The sequence below is a fragment of the Macrosteles quadrilineatus genome, unplaced genomic scaffold (genome assembly GCF_028750875.1).
Source record: "Macrosteles quadrilineatus isolate MER2022 unplaced genomic scaffold, UCM_ALF_1.0 Scaffold_8__2_contigs__length_117827958, whole genome shotgun sequence".
Taxonomy (NCBI): Eukaryota; Metazoa; Arthropoda; class Insecta; order Hemiptera; family Cicadellidae; genus Macrosteles; species Macrosteles quadrilineatus.
In genome coordinates, this window is record NW_026542601.1 from 20,336,024 (window position 1) to 20,356,877 (window position 20,854).

The 20,854-nt window shown below is 31.1% G+C and overlaps 1 protein-coding gene across 1 annotated transcript in view; it reads right to left on the reverse strand.

Annotated features, from left to right (window-relative positions):
* Positions 1-19,301, reverse strand: part of LOC129000714 (protein turtle homolog B-like) — a 371,933-nt gene extending 352,632 nt beyond the window's left edge. The window contains exon 1 of the mRNA XM_054427685.1: positions 18,760-19,301. Coding sequence (XP_054283660.1) covers positions 18,760-18,832 — 73 coding nt within the window. The 5' untranslated portion in view covers positions 18,833-19,301. The remainder of the gene's footprint in view (positions 1-18,759) is intronic.
* Between the last annotated feature and the right edge of the window lie 1,553 nt (positions 19,302-20,854).

Consider the following 20,854-nt stretch of genomic DNA (forward strand, 5'->3'; position numbering starts at 1 on the left):
TCACTAATCTTTTTATTGCAATTCCATCTATTATTTCACAGATTTTGTTCATAATCAGCAAGTTTGGTTGGTTAGGTTAGTTTAGAAAAGTTTCATTTTATAAGTGATATATTCATAAACTAGGTTAGCTTTTAAAATATCGGAATTGCTATACAAAAAGTAGTGGTAGTGTATTAATGGAAAAGACACATTTATTTTATTGGCATACACCCTTAATCTACTAATTTCGTGTTAAAACAAATATTTAATCTAACTGCTGTGAATATAAAATCCTGTACGTTGTATGATTAAAAGTAATATTTATGAGGAACTGTAAGATAAATGGTTTAACGAAGCATCAAGAGACTAAGCGAACATTAGGGTGAGCGCTTTAAACCCTGTTAATGGTTCGGTTAAGTTTGTTTTTATCTCCCTTTAACCCTGATGACTTAGAGCCAGACGTGAATGATTCATTAACTTATATCGTTCTTGAAAGAAGTGTAAATAAACGTTAAAACATCTAACTATACTTTTACTTAAAAGCACCGTTATAGCTAAAAGTGTCAGTTTTATTGATTGACTAATAAGAGATAGGACTAATACTGGTTACATATTTTCATCATAAACATTTTATTACTTTAAAGTGTGATGAGAATTTTACCGAATCCTACTTATAAAAATGGTCCCTGCTCTATCAAAATTGTGAGTTGAGATTTCAAAACCATATGGACCTTTTTAAAAAGTAACACGGGGATATATTGATATCCGTGTTTAAACTAAAAGGGATAAAATATTATTATTTTTCAATAACTAGTCTGCAAAATGTTCATATCGTTTGTTTAATTGTGTCTAAATTGTTAAACAAATATAGCCGTTGTTTGCGTAGTTATTTTGTATACGAAATTAGTTTGTTGGTTTTGTTTGTATGGTTAAAATAAGTGAGAAAAAATGTTTTATTTAGGGTTACTATGACTTATGGGCATAGTAGTTTAGTTTATCTTTATATATTTTCAATGAATTTAGTAGACGTAAGGTTTTCGAAATGGAATAATTTACAATAGAATAAATTAATTATTCAAAGTTAAATTTAAGTTATCAGTAATTTACATAAAAAATAATATTTATATAAAAAGAGATTGAACGTTTTAAGTTTTGTTTTATTATACACCAAATCCACTGCACTAACTCGTTTTTGACAATAGCTTAATGTGACAGCATAGCCGTTTATCGTGCCATAAATAAACATCAATCTGTTTAGCTGAATCAGCGTATTGCACTAGATTATGACAGCTTTGTTAGATTGTTCATCAATATCTATCTAACTGTCCAATGTCCATGCAACTAACAAACTGAACGGATACATTGTACACCCACACGTTTACTATTTAGTATACATTTTATTGGTATATTATTTAGTTGGCTATAACTCATGTTTATAACATAATTATTATCTATCATCTAAAATATAAGTTTTTTTAGTTAGACGACGGTTTGGTGAGTTCAAAAAAGAAAGGTTTGCGGATTATCAGTACAGTATGTCATGTCCCACGATTATACTATGAAGTTAGGACAATCCTCTGAAATGGAGTGTCTGTTTCGAACAATATTGTATCGAAGTTCAATTCACTAGCTAGGCAGATTACTGTTTGCCATTGTTATGTGCTTTTATTGTTTGATAAGTAACTCCGCTTTATTTCTCTTTATACAGTTTAATTTTTTTTGTTTTGTTTTACTTGAAAGGCTAAGTTACGTTGAGGAATTACAGTCTTGGATTTCGTGACAGCATATACTTTCAAACGTATCAACTAAATCGTTATCGTATAAAACGTAATAATACGTAATTAAAACGTATAAAATACGTAGGCCGGTATCGTCATATTAAAAACTACGATATGAAATGCTTATCGTTCTGTTATTGTTTGTGAGGAGTCGTCACAAACACAAAAACCAACACTTATTATTTGGTTTCTTTCTTGTTTTACTGTAAAAAGTGTTTATCAATAACTGAATGTTGAATGACATTTCTAATAAGATGGTGTACTGAGTATATAATTAGCGAAACCAAAAAATAAGTTAAGAACGCGGTTAAAATCCAACGTATTACACCTTTAAACTACTGTTGCGTATGTTATTGTGAAATTTAATTTACAATCGTTTTAAAGTAAAATTCATTTTTTATTACAGTATTGGTAAGAAGCTAGTATCGCTGGCATATAGGTCCAATAATTTTCTTAAAGTGTTTGACTTTAACAAATTAATTGCTTAGATAAGAGAAATTATTCATTTTAGAGGAGGATTTTGACAACAAATTTTCTTTCCAATAATTAAAACCAATACAACGATAATTGTTATTAAGTACCCAGATATATGCAGGATAATTTCTCGTCTCACTTTGTTATTACAGTTGTATTACGATTTAATACTGTGTTTTTGTACTATACAATATATCAACAACGACGGATTGCTATACAATTATGGGCAGAATATTGCTTGACAAACTCTGGTTATATAACCCTCGCACTAATATTCAACATTCCAATAGTTTATATTCTATCAAAAAAGGTAACAGATCAGCCTATTATATGCAGGATTGAAAAGTCATTCCAACAATGTTATGTGCATTACATTATTGTACAATGATTCACTACTCATAATATGTACTGTTCAGCAAAGTTCATTACTACACAGCCATACTCAGGATGATGGAAACGGAATCTTTTGTTTAAGACAGCCCTATTATGGCCTTTATATCGTATAATTAAGGATATTCTATAGGGGTATTGAAACTAAGGTACTGCATCGTAAGATACTTATCAATTAAATACAATCTTCATGTTTGTGAAAGTTCTGTGCCTTTTTATCAATACCGAAGGTATAAACTTGGTACGATGTTTGTACCCAATCCATCAAATTTACATCGACCAAGGCTTCAATCACTTTAACCACCACTCTGGTAAGTAGGGTTATCCATCTTATCGTCTAGCTATTTCATTCGATCAATGATTCAAAGAATATTTCATCGTGTTTTGTATAGAAATAGACAATTTTAAACCGTTTAAGGTACAAATAGCTTTTATTTGGATCAGTTAAACTTTGTGTGTAATTTTCAGGAAAAATTACTAATCCAGAAAGAAATTTCTAAAAATTATGTTATGAGAGCCGTTTTTCCGTGTGAAAGAAAAAACTAAAATATGAGAATCCTTAACTTTTTAAAGGTATTTTTAATTCATTTATGTAATTGTGATTAATATCGAAATGTAAATGATACATCTTAAACATTCTAAATTCCTAGTCTACATATTAACAAAGATAATATATGATTGTTTTAAGAAACTCATCAGCAAGTTAAAAAGCCAACACAATCACCAACGCTTAAACAATAGGAGTTAGACGTTAATTACACTTTGGTAGAGTTTATCACAAAAGAAACTTAGTTATTGGGAGCTTGCTGTAGGATATTATTTAAAAGGGGTGGTTAACAAAGCATATTTTTTACTTGTTTGATAATAATAATTTTTACTAAACACTGTTTATTGGATACGCAGTGGTAAACTAATTAGAAAATGAATTTAATCATCGATACGTCAAATGAATATTCATAAGAAAAACAATACTTAATATTCCGATGTTATGCGTTATGTGAAAAAAAATATAGACACTACAAAACGATATGTTTACTGAAACCCCTTCCCACCCAAGCTATCTAGAGGTTCAGAGTATATACCAATAATTAAGTAGCTGAATAAAGCAATACTACTTGAATTACCAAATTTGATATGAATACTACCATTGACTATATATATAGTCCATGATACTACTTATTAATAGTTATATAAATGGTCCTAATAATGACGTTACAATCAAAGATGTTCGCTTAAGCATTAGCTATCTCTATGTTTAATACAGCTATTTACCGAAATCCATAGTTTATAATACAAATCTATATAATCCTTAATATTGAATAAATATATATAAGATAGCAAAAGTAAAGTTGTAGAATGTAATAATGCAATTTTGCCTCTTTTAAAAATGTAAACAAATAGAAAGACTGTCCAAGATAATCAAACTGTCAATGTATTGGATAATTTATGTTTTTTTACCTCTTTATGAAATTCAAACTACAATATATGAGTTATAATTGGTGATGTAGAAACGCATAAACATATTGTGTATACAAACTATATGTACATAACAGGACTTATGATCTACTTAAATTTTGATCGGTATTAATAAACTAGATTACATTGTATAAGCAATGTATGTTTAAGAGGGAAATTGTTAACATAAAATGCTTTAAATTATTAAATATTATGTGAATGGAATAAACCATGACAAACCAACTCTGAAATACGTACACATACCTTTGTATGTGTATAGTAGGTGGTATATATTTTTATGGGATGTAAAAACTACAGCAATGTGATACTTATGATAAAAATCAATTGGTAGAACCACATTGCAGTGAGAGAGATGGGGAAGAAAAGATATTGAAAAGACGCGACAGAGCAGAAACTTGAGAAAAGGGAGCGATTCTACGCCGGAAGGGACGTACGTGAGCGTGTGTGTGTGTGAGTGTGTGTGTATGGAAAGGGCAGGGCGCTGCAATATTATAGGCCGATATTCATCTGCGATCTTTGCTCTACACTTGAATCGAAATACATTGCAGTAGAAAACCCGTATCACATTTTTATCTCAAACCTTTCACATTATTTCTAAATTCACCCTGATTGTTTATTTGATTTTTCTACAAATTAATTAAGGGAATTGGGCTCGGGAAACGGCAAAACCAGTTTTTTAGACAAATATTCTTGTTGTTAGTTGCTTGGTTGTAAATAATAACGAAAAATAGTTGAAACATTAAAAGAAAGTCAACGTAAACAAGTATTTTATAAAAAAATGTCCGTAAAAGTAGTACGTTATTTTGGGAAATCTTAACTTATGAGAATTTCTTGTTAGTTAATTCCAAATTAACAAAAGTAAATGCATGTTCATAGATTTCGTAAATTGCCCCCGTTTCAATGGTATCACTTTTTTATCTGACAAAAAATATTAATATTTAAATGAGATTTATTCATATTAGTGAACAGGAAAGCACAAAAAGTCAAATCTGTGAAGTTCTGTAATTTTAACAGTGTATTGCCAAAAGAGGACAGGAGTAGAGAAATAGGTTACTTTAAAACAAACATGACTTAGCGTGCATATTTTAGTTAAATTATACATTATAAATGTATTAAAATCCGAATATATACTGTATATCTATTTTTGACAAAAGAAAATTTACATGATAGTATAATTTAAAACAATTTAAACCACTCAAGATATATTCTTTGGGCATTATTTTATTCCTAAAGGTGTATCGTCCAGATATACTAGAATTGACTTTGATGCTGATGGATTATATTTTATTGTTCTAACACAGAATAATACATTTCTTATATCCACTCCTCTAAGTATCAGAAATTTGCGATATTGTATTTCCATCCCAATATAAAAGTGGATTTAGCACTTGTTCTGAGATGAAGAGTGCAAATTTGATTTCGTGAAGCTCCAATCCCAGATGGATCTTAATTCTTTTACGACAAGACTTCTTCCTTTCTACCGGAGACTTTTCATACTTTTCACAGTTAAAAACGTGTTTGTGATTTTGTAAATATCATACATGAAGCTTCTATTTACAGTTAGAATTTTATGCAAACACAAAAACCTAAAATAATAAACATATGTTAGGATAAAGAAGTGTAAAATTCTACCTCTAGATTTTGACAACCAAAATAGGTCAGTAAAACGTAAATTTTCTTGGCATATTTTTCTAATGTAATTATAAAATTGCAACGTCATCGAGTTAACTGGTTTAATCCGTTGCAATACACATAAAATAAGACATGGGTATATTTTGTGTAGTATTTATGTACAGGTTTTAAATAGTTAAGCTGGCCCCTTTACAATTTTCAATTAAAACTTTAACTTAAACTGTTTTCGCATTGTATAAAAAAATACTAGCTTAATTATTTGCGTTGATCGGCAGATTGTCTAAAAATGAATGACCTTCATAATTCTGTTATTTTCTTATTGCAATTGTTTTATTTGTGCACCCAGATAAGGAAATAAATTGTCGCCAGTCTGTGGTCACACTCATAGTAAATCATGTATTATATCATTTAACTTTAAAATTATTTAACAGAGACTTTTTTGTGTAGTCTGTTTCTTACTTATAAGTTAAACTGTTCTTACAAAGATTAAATAGTGTACTCGTTTCTCTGAAAAGGGTGCGTTTAGAGATCGATTCTAAATCTCTAAATGTTTTGTAATAACACATATTATAAATACAAAATGTTTTGTGTTTTATGTTTTGTTGTAATTTAAGATTTTCTAAAGGTATTTTTAAGTTCATTACAAAATATAGAATAACTATAAAAAATATTAATACGTAAGATACCCATGCTCATAACACTATCTAAATATACACCACACTAATGCATTAATGAATACTGTGTTAAGAAAATGTTTTAGTAATAGTTAAATCAAAGATTACAAAATCTTGACTGATATTTAAATCTCACAATAAAGTCATCCTTATTTTCTGCCAAAATCAAACGATATACAAGTGTGACGAAACAAAGCAACACACTTGGGTTCAATTGATAACCTACACAAGACTTTGAAGGTGATCCAGATCAATCGACTCCGAGCATCAGTTGCCGTCACCTTCGCAATCAATCAAATTCCCACCTACCTTTCACAAATTTCTTCAACACCTGGATTTAATTGTTTTTTGTGCATTTACAAGGTATCCTTGTGGCATTGAAATTACTAAATACAGCATGCGTGTTTATACGTAACACATTTTTTCGACCATTATGACCTGTATATTTTGACTCCAGTATATATTTATATGCTATAGAATTCAATCATTTTATAATATGGAATATAAGTCATAAAAAGCCAATGACTTTCGATGAGCTGTGTTTCAATATCATGTCGATCTCAAACAATTCAAGCCTTTGAAAAAGATTGACAGTGGATTTTGTAATATCAATTGTTGATAAACTACATTGTAAATGGAACAAAATAATGTTAATAGGTTTATTGCTGATCAACCTATTAGGGATGTTCGGGTATAAAAATAATAATGAGTAACTTACGTTTACTAACCAAGCAAAGTATTAAACGCAACCATGTTTTAAGGTTAGTAAATGGCCTTTACTTAATACAGTATAACTAGATATTTACGTAAGTTTGTTAATAATCCAAATACATGTTTCACCATTCAACATTTAAATGAACATTTGTCTTACAAAATAATGATTACATTAAACACTTGTAAATGTGATGAAAGTAAGCTATATTTATTACAAGCTAGTTGGACTAGTAGTCGAGTGTTGAGTGCTAAGTAATTGAAACTAATCTACTTAACACCAACGTCCACACTGACCTGATAGCTGGACTATCAAACTAGGTAAACTATCCTATGGTTGTTTAGAACCGTTGAATTTTAAGTGAGCACTATATATCAAGCAAGGATCCCCAAGTACATTAATATTTCATATAATCATTTACTTGACTTGACGAATACTTCATGTGAAAGGTAAAATATGGCGTGAGAGTTTTTTGCTTCACTTCGTGTTAAAATATACAGCGGGAAATACTGAATAATTAATATATCGAGCAGATTTTTTTAAGTGTCAAGACTGCTTCTTGCATCCAGCTAGAAACTCACCCAGTTATATAAAAGAGTTCTTAGAATATCAGAAATATACTGTTATAACAATTGTCAAGGTAATAAGAGAAAAAGTGTAGGTTTAATGACCACTAGGGTAAAATGTGGACTTTTACTCTGAATTCAAGGAGGTTATCATTAATAAAAATGTTATTTGATCGTATTCTTCTAAAATAATCACTAAAAATACATTTTTAATATTGGTAAAATTAATATTTGTAAAATAAAATAAAAATCTTGTACAAACATCTAAATTGATTAAAGATAGATTAATTCACATTGAATATTCATTTGTTTAATCATAAGATATTTTTTAAACAAAAATGTCATGCTGGAGGCCAAAAGAGTTTTGTTGATTTAGAATCTCACAAAACAAGCAACAAACAAAGAGTGAAAAACAACACCGGCCACTAACAATGGCGCGTTTGACAGCTGATGTTCCGTACCTGGGAAATTCACTTCGGTGGTTTGGAGCTACCACTGTACAGTTTTTGGTTTCATAAATGCAGAATTATTTTGCTGGAAAAGAAACTACCAGAACACATAATCGATTAGTAAAAAAAAAGATTACTTTTGTTTACAAACTAAAAATAAATATTTAAATTGGCATTATCAGCTTATCTAATCGGCCCAGGGATAGAAGCCAATACTTTAAAAATTACAATAATTGTTAATATACAGGGTGTTTTTTTTTTTTAACTTGCATCTTTATTTATGTAAAAACCGCAATAGATAGAAATATGCAGTTGGCGGGAATCATCTATTGACGTAGGGGGCAATTTTTTTTTTAAAGTCAACGTTACATTCACATTCCCCCCCCCCCTATCCCCATTTTTTCATGCTCTTTCATTTGATATGTCACAAGGGGTACCTTGCTATTTAAAAAAATAAGTTGTGGCAGGAGGGAAGGGGGGGAATGTGAATGTAACGTTGAATTCAAAACAATAGGGCCCCCTACGTCAATAGGTGATTCCCGAAAACTGCATATTTCTATCTATTGCGGTTTTTATATAAATAAAGATGCAAGTTTAAAAAAAAACACCCTGTATACAATAAATCATTCTTACTAAGACCTACATGATTGTAATTGATATCTATTACAATAAATAAGTATACCTTGTTAGAAGTTCATTTGGAGTGATATTCTAGTTATTTAAAAGTTTATTTCCTTTTTATCACTGGTAAAAAAGGCAATTCTTCATATTTTGTTCTTTCATATAGGTACATGATCAGGTTTCACACCTCGAAACGTCCTTAAGATTTTGTATTTACAGTTATGTCAGAAATAAACCGGTAAATACAATGCTTATTGTAAAAAGACTCAAGAATTGTGAAAAGATTCAACAGATAAATTCATTACACGATTGATGCTTTTCATCATTGTAAAGAATTCGAAAAGAGTATTAGGTGAATAAGCATGATATGTCAAATTAAATATACTTTACAAAAGTGCAAAATTGAAATGACTAGCTGACAAGATTGAAGGTGCAAATTTGATTTGAAGCGGCTACAATCCCTGAGGGCTGTTCTTGATGAAATGACATCCCTATTACTTTTATTCATTTCATTTCTTCAACCTTTTCCCAAAAGCTTTTAGTCTTTTCAAAAACCAACAACTGAAAAATGTTTATCCATTAGCGATTTAAATTTATCGGATTAGCACTCATGTCGTTTTGGTTAATGGATACTACATTTAATTAAAAATTACGATAGCGCCTTGAATTTCTTTTTATAAGAAGGCCAAAGTATCATAAACTCACAACGTAGTTGATTTAGAATAGAAATCTAAGTAAATTAAAGCAGACACTTCTTTGTCTAAAGTAAAGAAAAGTTGAATATTCCTCTCAGGATTTCATCCAGAAGTATCTCAAAAGGGAAATAAGTTTCATTGTTTTATGTCAGCGGGAATAAAATATGTATCGTTATAAATTCTCTCTCAGCAAATAAGGCGAAGAAAAGTTATACCCAATATCGCCCTCAGACCCCTCCCCCCCACCACCCCCTCTGCTCTTTCAGCACAAAACCGGTGGTTTTTATCTCGACCGTAAATGTCACGACTTTACAAGCAATTCCTCAGCCACCATGGTTTTATTTTAACCTACCAAGACAGCTTTGTTTTTAGGAAATATCGTCAGATTGTTTCTCGCATTTATAAACGTATATTTTAAGTCACAGTCTATTACTTGCACGAAATAAAATTTTAAGTTTTAGTACATACAAATTTTAAACTATAGGCAAAAAATTGTTATTAAAAAAAATTCTAAATATTAACTGGTCCATGGTTTCGGCTGACATTGTAATACATGTAAATTACACAAAATTACATTTATTACATATTATAATAAAACAAATTTGTGCTTTACCTATCGAAACCATGTCAATATTATTTTAAGGATTTTCAATTTTTTTTCTAAAGTGATATGTGTTTCTAATTGTTACCAATTAACTTACTAAAATTAATTTTGAGGGTTGAAATTAAAGATTTATATATATAATTATTTATGAAGGAAAAGCTATTTATTATTTTTAACTACTGTAAAGGTTGATATTTAAAAAAAAAACTGGTAATAATTATCATATAACTTGTCTCAAAGGATATTCATTAAGGATATTCAATATCCTAGAATCCATGAACTTCTTAAGAACAGATTTTTAATACAATTAAACATATTTCATTGCAAATGCCTTATTATACTGCAGAGATGAACTACTTATAAATGACAGACAGCCACTGTGTATAGTTTTAAAATTAAATGTGTAATTATCAAATAAAAAATCACATTAAAAAAAATTATTACAATTCGGTAGAAAATAATAAGATATTGCCTTTACATCTTTGTATCTAGATAAGAGAGGTTCCTTTATCTTGAGTGTCAAAAAAAAAATAAATAAATACAGTGGTCAATATAATGTATGTGATTTTAACATTTACGTTACACTATAAATATATCGAAATGTACCAGTAAATTGCAGCTTCACAAGCCTAGTACATTGAAAGTATCTGAAATACAAGTCCTTTCCATTATACATTATTTATACTATGTGTGGAAACTATGTATATATGATACAGTATACATTATGTATACTGTATCTATACATTATACTTTACCGGGAACATAATGCTATTTACAAATATATCCCCCATTTGATCATCTGCAAGATAAATTATAAATATCTTAACAGTTATTATTGTCTTTTTAATGAGATGTGAAAACTATTCAAGGATAAACTGTTTAAACAAACAAACCAGCAGTTCACTTTAGGACCATAGTTGATAAAGGAATTCTGAAATGGGTTAAATGGAATTTTCGGAAAACAAACCGCTAAATCATCGCACTTTATTTAGCTCTACTAACTGAACTACGTCAAAGATTTGTCAAAAATCAAAAACTACAGTTCACTTATGTGTGTGAAAATGCCAGAAAATATGAAATTATCAAATGATTGCTACTTATTGCGTACGGGTCTTACAAAATTACCTACGTTATAAACTTTATAAATAAGTATTTGACAGTGATTTTAGAACGATAAGCTCTAGCTTAGATCTGTTTTGCCCATTAATTACTTCAAGTTATATCTGGTGAATCCCATGATTTTGAGTTTATTTTTTACCAGCTAAGAGCCTCGGGTACCAAAGTCCTGCAATCTGCCACGAGACCCGTAGTGAGTATATTTTAGAATAGAGAAAAAACTAACTATACTTGAAGTTAAATATTATACACATTTCTGTTACTAACTGTACTAAAAATGGCCATAAACAGTTGTATCGTTGTCAATATGTTTAAGTGTATTGATGTAGTGCATTAGAATTAATTATTATTTTAATTCACTACAGTAGGTTTTTAAGAGAATTCTTTTTATGCAACAGCATTTTACAAGTAGATTTTGTACAAAAAAAATTTACAATTGAACTCCGATTAATTTTTCTTTAGATTTATTTCTAGAAAAATGAAATGCAAGAAGATAGTGACCCAAGCACTGATAACTTCCACACTGCCACAAAATCGACGAAGGAAAGTTTCAACCCCCTTCTCTTCCTTCCCACAGTCAGTTTTTATCTGGGTCGTAAATGTCGGGCCTTTACAAGCAATTCCGCTGCCAACGCGGTTTTTGTTTCGCCTCAAGTCAACTTTGTTTCTGAAATCAAAATCTCTCTGTTTGAAGGAAAATAGGGCCGAGTCAGCTAAAATCCATTTCAAACGCTTTTAACTTTACGAGAGAACTTATTATGAGGTAGGTGCAAAAATATTTCTATTTTATTGTTTATTTATATCAACTCCTACGTTCGTTTTCAATAATATTAATGAACCCACTAATTAGTGGCGTTGGACATAAATACATCCTTATTTTATCCTCTATTTTTACTATAATCCACTTTACTTACTTACTTACAAAAATTACACAAATATATTTTAATAGCAGTTAAAATAAACATTAAATACATTTGATTAATTTATGATCATCCTAGCTACAATAATTGCTTGATGATAATATGATTTACTCCAGATAGACCGTAATTTCTTCTTGTTTCTTTAATGTTGGGATTGATGAGGTATATGTGATTTAGGTACTCAACTTCCTAAGTTACCAGAAAAGTAGTAAAAAATATCGATTTTAATAATAGAAATAACTTAACAAGGATGGTGTGATTATAATATAATTTATGTGGATGGTGGTCGGTCCACCAAACTGTTATTATAAAACTTTGATTGAAAACAAAATATTTTTACTAACTCCCATAAGTATGGATAAAAATATTTGTCTTAGTAGTCGTATAAGTTTTAACACTGTAATCAATGAGTTTAAATAAAATTAGAACATTGAGCAATGACATATCCTATAAACTTTTTAACAAAAGAGTCTTGTGTACGGATTGTGTAAAAGGAGATTACGTAAACATAACTAAACGGGAACTAGTAAACCATGCTGGGCCGTGTTCAACGTCTACTTAAGAGAGTATAACCCGAATTTAATACCTTCATATTTCGTCTCGCTTTACATAAAAGAGCAATTTGGCGAGTTTAGGATGTAACAAGAGCACGGCAATATCAGAAGCGTAAACCGATGTAGCCCCTTCTAACCCTTCATCGCAACCCCCCCCCCCAAACATCCCCCCCCCCTACACAACCAACGCTCCAGTAGCAACTCTTCAATCACTCTCCCCCCACCACCTTCTCTATAGATGATCCGTATCTCTGCAAATGTTTAGACTTGTTTCTCATCTGGATGAAATTCCGGTTGCGGTGTAATTTAATTTCAAGTTCACTGCCCTACTTCTGAATATTGATTTATATTAGAATTATTTTGTTACCTTACAATAAATATCCTTAATTATCAGGAAGAACTACATGTTTCGTGGCAACTGTCACGTCACGGTTATCCTCTTCTGCGTTTCGTAATACATTTAAAATTGACGTTCACATGACACATTTAACAAAACACTTTACATTAATTAGGGCAACTGTCACGGTGCACACATTTGGTTGGGCCGGCGGCGACTCTTAGAGGAGGATGAAGCTGATGATATTGCAGTTGCCACGAAACATGTAGTTAGACCTGTCGTATAAGGATATTGTAAGGTAACAAAGTTATTCTATTAAATTAATTTGTTTTCTTGATTTGTATGTTTTATTTGTATATCTAGGTAGACGAGTGAAAACAGTGTTCCCTTAGTAGGCCTAATCATTAGGATGTCAGTTCGAACCTCAGAAAAGTCCAAATCTGTTTAATGTTTCCGAACTGGACCCAAATGTTTTATATCATTGGGCTTTTAGTAACTGTTTAAGACTGAAGAATCACTTAATCTTGGTCAAAAAATTATCATATTATCCATTGAACACTCCTCGTTTTAAGATGGTCTTTGCATTAACCCCCCTCCTGGTAAACCATCGACAAAATATAGCTCAATATGTCATAATTTATCTAATATCTTAAACGTGATTCTTGTAACTATCATGAACGGATAAAAAAATTGGCTTTTCATGGGAAATGTACGTACCCAATACCCTACTTATTAAAAATACTCAAATTTTGAGTCACGTAAAGGTTGGGATTGAAGTTGCTATGGTTCTGTTAGACCCACTTGAATATAAGACTATGCAAATGCTCAGAGCATTAGTTATCTAGGTTATTATAATTAAAATTAAATTGACAAGCCCACAAAATGATATATCTTTAAAAAAAAAAAAGAAACAGCAACTTTCAATCAGTGTTACACTATAAAACAATTTGTAAATTGTACTTTGGTGAAAATTCCTCAAAAGTTATTAAAAAATATTATAACCAACATAAAGGAAATCAGCTATAGAGTTTGCTGTTGCGATATGTAGGGTTTGTTTCTTAATTCATATTTTAATTTATTCCGGGAAGATTTTATGATAGGTCGTTAACGGCTCTACAAAGTGAAGGAAACGGATCTGGAATGTAAAAAGAAAATATATACCACTTCTTTCTTAACAAAAACACAACCATGGTTTTGAAATAAATCATCTATTGAGATAACCCTTAATAATGTATTTCTTACAGTATAGTACAAATTTAAAATAGGCCTACAGTGCCTACAAATTGGTGAGTCGGTGACTCGGTCGGTAGCGTCACGAGCCCAAGACAGCGATGTCGTGAGTTCGGATCCTGGTCACTGTCGTACACATTTTATCAGTACAGTTTACCTTCGTACTGTACCGGCTCACCCCTTGCTTTGCTGTATACGATCCACGCACTAGTCTATGTGGACGGACAAATTCAAGGTTAAAAGAGGCCACCGACTTCTTTAAGAAATAAAATTAAAAAATAGGCCTATTGGCATAAATTTGACAATGATACCTACAATTTTATACATTATTCAATCTTAAAACAATACATATACAATATTCGAAATAAATAAGTTCACTATACAGTGTTGTTTTAAATATATATTAATGCATATACAGTTAAAAAAAAAACTCGATAGAAAAAGTTATAGCAAAACACTTCAATAAATATTTCAAGTAATTTTTTGGTGAACCATGGGAGCTTCTAAAAATTTAACATTGTTGGGGAAACATTAAAGAGATAAAAGAGGGTACAAATCCTCAGTGTCGGAGTTGTTGTAAAGTACGCAGTGCGTATTTCTGGCGATTCTCTCCGAAACAGTGCGGTGTATAAACTCTGGTTCTAATAACCCTAAATGCGGTGAATATCATACAGCTTTAGCTGAGACACTCAAACGTTTCCAAACAAATGGTTCTGTATTTTATTTCACCAAAGAAACATTAGGATTTTATTTAAGAAATATTCATCTCCATTTACCTCTGAATGTTAAATTTCTGACAAAATAATTATTTCTCGTTTAAAAGGGGTTTTAATGTCAGCCGTATGGCTTTCATGATTTTGTAAAGTAAAACTATTCGCAAAGCACTAAAAATTTAATTTTTTAACCAAGTATATCATGAACTTTAGGTTTTATTAGAGTTCATGTAGAGTGTCAAACTAGTAAAATGCTTCCGCATAAATATAATTGTGCATAATATTGTAAAATAAATATTAGGTGGCTTGAGGTAAATTTAGATAAGGCCTACACCACAACACCAAAATCCAAAATTATATAATAAATTATCATTATGTTGAATTTTTATTAATTTATAAAGCAAATAAGAATTAATGCTGTTCTAGAAAATCGTTATCGTCCCTAATCAAATCGAATTGTATAAAGTCGTTTATGCAATAGGTTGTAGAGGGGAATCCTGGAGGGTGCTTTTACCCAATACATCAGATACTTTAAGGTATTAATATATGTTATTTGAAAAATTATGTAGGCCTACAGATGGACTTTCTCATGTACTGTAATTCAAATCAACCAATTATTAAGTGTCCATATGAAGGAGTATCGTGATATTATTTTTATTTTACACCATCACCTATATTACACAAAATTTAATAAAACCTAAAAATAGGTTTGGTTGAATTCATTGAGGTTGGTACCTCTGCCTTGCGGTGCCCTTTTTTTATTGGATAATTGAATAGTTTTAACGATTTGTTATTGCAATTCAAAGCTTTTTGATACTCATATTGATTCTATGTTTTACACCAGTGTGACGAGTTGGTTTATTTGTTACAAGTATGGTTGAAATGCTGCATTGGTACTATACACTGAATCACTGCTGACCTCTTGTTAAGAACACCATTATTTTAGTTCAATTATACGTTTTATAGGGCGTGTTTGAACAACAGGTCTCACTCATTTTAGAAGTTGTATAGCTATATAGTACCTTTGAAGATATTATATTATAATATTCGTCTTAAGTTGTGGTTAGTATATCCGACAGTAAAACCTTACTGTGATTAGAGAATATACACATAAAAAACTTTCTTAGCCAGACACGGCCATGTGATAATACTAGAACTAAAAATATATATTACTAAAAGAAAATCGGTCATATATTAACATGCAAAAACTGCTTCATGTGTTATTCCCCAATTCCAACGCCCAAGTCCAATTAATGAAAATACTTATTAGTAGTTTTTTTTTAAGTAAACTATAATCCGCTTGAGGATGGGTTGTCAGAGAGTTCAGAAAATCTTGCTTCAAGTTCATCGCAAACATTTTTAAGTCCGATCCAACGCATGAAATCCATACTTCTTTGACGAATTTACATTGTTGCCTGTAAAGGGACATCAGGTATACGTTTATTAACAAGCTGCCTGTCACCGTCAGAAACCTTCCCCTTCCAAGATTCACTCAGGTTATGAAGTCTTGGCTCATTCTGCATCCTTTTTACCATACTAATGAATTTTACAACACCAACCTCAACACCTCTTCTGCCCTATTAAACCCCTAACTGCTGTACCTTCCATCCGGACCAAATCAGGTTCCATATTTATATTTTTTTTTTATCAGGTTTCATATTTATATTTTTTGTCATTCTTATGTAGCCTAAGTTTGGGAAGCACTTGCATTGTGAATTTGCACTGTTCTAGTTATAAGCATGACGAAGCCTATTGTATTTATTGTAAATATTTAACGGCAAATAAATCTTTGAATCTTTGAATCAGGCGATTTACACGCATCTTCATGAAAAGCAATAAATTACAGGTTTACACTTTTCAAAAACCTCTAATGGTACAAATATCACAGTGAATATGTCATATCGGCAAGTATTAAAAACCATTATTAACAAAAACTTCACGTTTGTCTAACACTAGGGCCCATACGATTGGTCAATAGTGTTATGAATCTTACGAACGTTACGAACATGGGAATACAGTATGTAACGTACACCCCACTACTTATTAATGGTTTCGCATTATTATTGATGCACACGCATATACTTCTTATTAGCAATATCCTCCGTAAACTTCCGGTATTGATAGCTGGATTTAAAGATTTCTTGATTTGCATAAATATCGGTCGTCAAACCATCAGTCACGAGGTGGTACACTCAATAATATTGTCAATATTCTATAATATTGGCAATAATATTGATCTTGTAAGGTGACTGTTAACTTCTAGCTCATCTACTGTGGCCAAATGACTATTGCTAGACTGTTTTCTGCGGGAACATGTAAAGCCAACACCGAAAAACACCAAAGATTAAAATAGGTTAGGGCTTGAAATTCAATGAGTTATTTTTAAAGTAAAGCCCAGTTGGTGGATAAAGTAGTTGGCAAATTTGCACTTTGTTTGAGCAACACAAGGCTCTATTTTGTCAATAGTAAACCTAAAGATCACTGACATGAAAACTCGCATTCAGACTAAGCCAATTTAACCGCATTGAACAGAATGTTTAGATATTTAATTTGATGTTTTTGCCTCACAAATACTCTATAACATACGCATTTTATTTACTCTCTTTTAACTCTTACAATTAGAATTTCTAAAATTTACCCTACAAGAAATTTACATTTAGTCAATAGTTATTTTTTGGCGTAACCAAATCTTATACTCGTTTTTTTTTACTCTTTGTTAGTAAATATAAACTCCACATTGAAAAGCCACGAAATAACATTTATCTCATGTGTTATTTATTAATCACACATTACTGTAATCACCCAGTTATTGAATGGATTACAGTGAAAGTTTAACTAATGCACGACGGATCATCGTTGTTTAGTATAATTACATTTCGATTTGTTGTAATTATTTTGGTTAGTAAAACAACAAGTTTAATCCAGTCGGCTTTAGGTTTCATGATTGCATTTAGTTAAAAAATGGATTTGTAATTTAGTTTCTGTAACCAAAATAATGTAAGTGTTATTGGTTGAAAACTGTTATTGATATCAGACTGTGGCTAACAATTACCAGCTGATATTAGTCTGGTTATAAGAGGCTATCGTATAATTTATTCAACAGCTACATTCACCGTTAACTGCTAAAGTTAGTTTGATACAATAAAATATTAAAACATTATTCTTACTGTTTATCACGCATTGTTGGTTTTCCAATTAAGAATGAAAAAACTCAAATCATGTATTAGTTAATGATATGCCTTCAACTTACAGTATTTTTTATTATTTTCAGATTTGTAAACTGTGTTGGAAAATAGTATTCTTTCATTCTATCGTTGGATGTATAAAATGTATTTTTACAAGAGAATAAATAAGTTGCAAATTTAACCACTCTAATTCAATGGCCTATTACTAAATTCTTAATAAACCTGGGTAAGATTTATGATTTTAAGCGTAAATTTTCCAATGACATAATGTTCGAAACCTGTAATCCTTACCGGACGTATTTTTTGGATTTTTAAGGACTATTCCTTGAACAGTGGTCGACCTTATTTTGATTTTAACTCAAGAGCTGTAGAAAAATGCATAATGGTAGGTAGCTGCTGGTTTAGGGTAGTATTATAAAATGGAGCTGTCAGTTGAATAGTAAAATTAAAAAGTAAAATAAAGTTATGTTATTGATAAATATTTAATTTGGGTATTTAGACAGTATCTTTTGGAACACGTAAGACAGTTGTGTATGGAGATAAGCTATTTAAACTTACACCTTACAGAAAACTCGTATACTTTTTTTTTTACCAAACAGTCTGTCAACTGTACTAATATTAACAAAATAACTAGCAAAGCACAAACAGAATTACCTTTTGGAATTAGAAGACTGAGAACAACAGCCGAGAGGTATATCCATGAAGTGTGAGTCGAGTTGGGAACCATGGTGAAGATCTCACATAATCACATAACACTAATCACATTCAGTGACATCACACAAACAGTACACTAAAATACACCAAACAGTTGAATATACGATTATAACGTTGAATTGAGTTTCAAAATCACTTTTTTGAGTGAATACATTCGAAGGTAAAATATTTCAACATGACAGTCAGTGTTACAAAAAACGCGGGAAGCCGCGTGGAGTTCCCGCCGGAACAGATATCCCGAACTTACTGACTCGTCTGGTGTCTCCCGCCGGTTGCCATGGGGACCCAGCGCCCAACGCGGCGAAGCTTATCGAACGCATCCCCTCTCAAACATTCCCCCACAACCCCGAGTCTGTCTAGCATCCACAGTCTACCAATGCTGAATAGCACGTGGTACTACACCCGCTCCCGTTTCCCGCGTTATTTGTAAACGCGCCTCTGTAATTCATTGTTTGTTTTTCACCAATGGTTGCGCAAAGAGGGGCTGCCGCATTCATTGAGTTTCAAAACTTCCTGTGTAAAGTCTTTCATGTTTAGGTGGTTTCTTTAGAGGCTTGTTTGTCTATAGTGAGGTTTCCCTTTGAGATAACAATTAGTCAAAGTTCTCTATATTTATAAAATTCTATTTATATGTTTGATTGAATCAACCATGTCCATGACCATGTGTTTTTTTATGTCCATAATAACCATACAGCATGACTTGGTGATTAACGTACGTGGTTGTTTTATTTAAAAAGGCTTGAAATTATCAAATTATTCATTTGTATTGTATATTGCTTTAGAATAACCTCAGTGTCACATATAGCAATACATACTGTAGTCATGTATATCACCGATATATTTTTGCTATTCTTTATCATTATCTGCACACTTAGCATAACCAATTTTGACAGTTTCCAATTTGTTTACCCAGAATAATGTGTAAAACTGTTTCTGTTAAGTGTTTTATTTAATATAATGGCGATAAAATAAAACAATTGTGAGTGCCACGACTTTTAATCCGAGCTACTTTTAACCGTCAAAAATATATACATTATACATTGTCTCAATTAATCTTGAAACTTTAAATGACGTTAAACTCCAGTTTTGACACATTGTCGGTGATGTTCAATAAATCGCATGCCACCCATATTGTTGTTATGAATACTAAAAATAAAATCATATGATGTCCCTTTTCCAAATTGTCGTAACCAACCATATTTAATTAGTGTATAATCTTGTTCAAATATATCCTTCCTATGTTCCTAATGCCTTCCTATGTTTTCATCTACCACAATATATTTTAACTCAATGTATCTTTGTTCTGACTTAAACACCGATACCCCTTGCGTGTTAGAGCAGTTTTACCGAAATCCGGATTACTTTCATTATATTTCATTACTTATATTAATCCCTACGATCCTAGGACCGAAAAGATTCCAAAAGATAGTACTTTCTTTTAGTGGTATTTCCTCCTTTCACTGCATTGGATTCATCCTAAAAAAACCCAATCTTTCTTAACAATCATAACTTATATTTTTGGATTTTTCGTGGCTCAAAAATGCAATATACTCTTTTAAGAACTTATCATTTAAAGATGATCATATTTAAAACAAATTTTAAACTCTAATTATTTCAGTGAAATTAACTTCGTGTGTAACATTTTCTAAATGGACATAAAAATAATTATTTAATTCAATGGAATTTCTAACTACAATTTATATAATCGTATTTCTTGTTGCTCTAAGCCCAATTAAATGTGGAGCCTTCAGTAGGCAAGCCCAAAAGCCTGCAACTGATTAAGAGTGGTTTGGGATGGAGAGGCACTATTAGAGCCCGCACTTGACCTGATCAATTTCTTAATCAAGCCACTTCCCATGACCTCAGAGATGTATGACTAAGAAGCGTTTTGGTGCGCTTCATTAAAATACCACTGAAATTTAGACTCTTTATGCTTTATTATATATATTTTTTTACTAAATACATTATTTATGTAATGTTACTATTATTTATGTGTGAATGGTTTTTTACCAGGAAATATGGTTCTAAGAGTGGT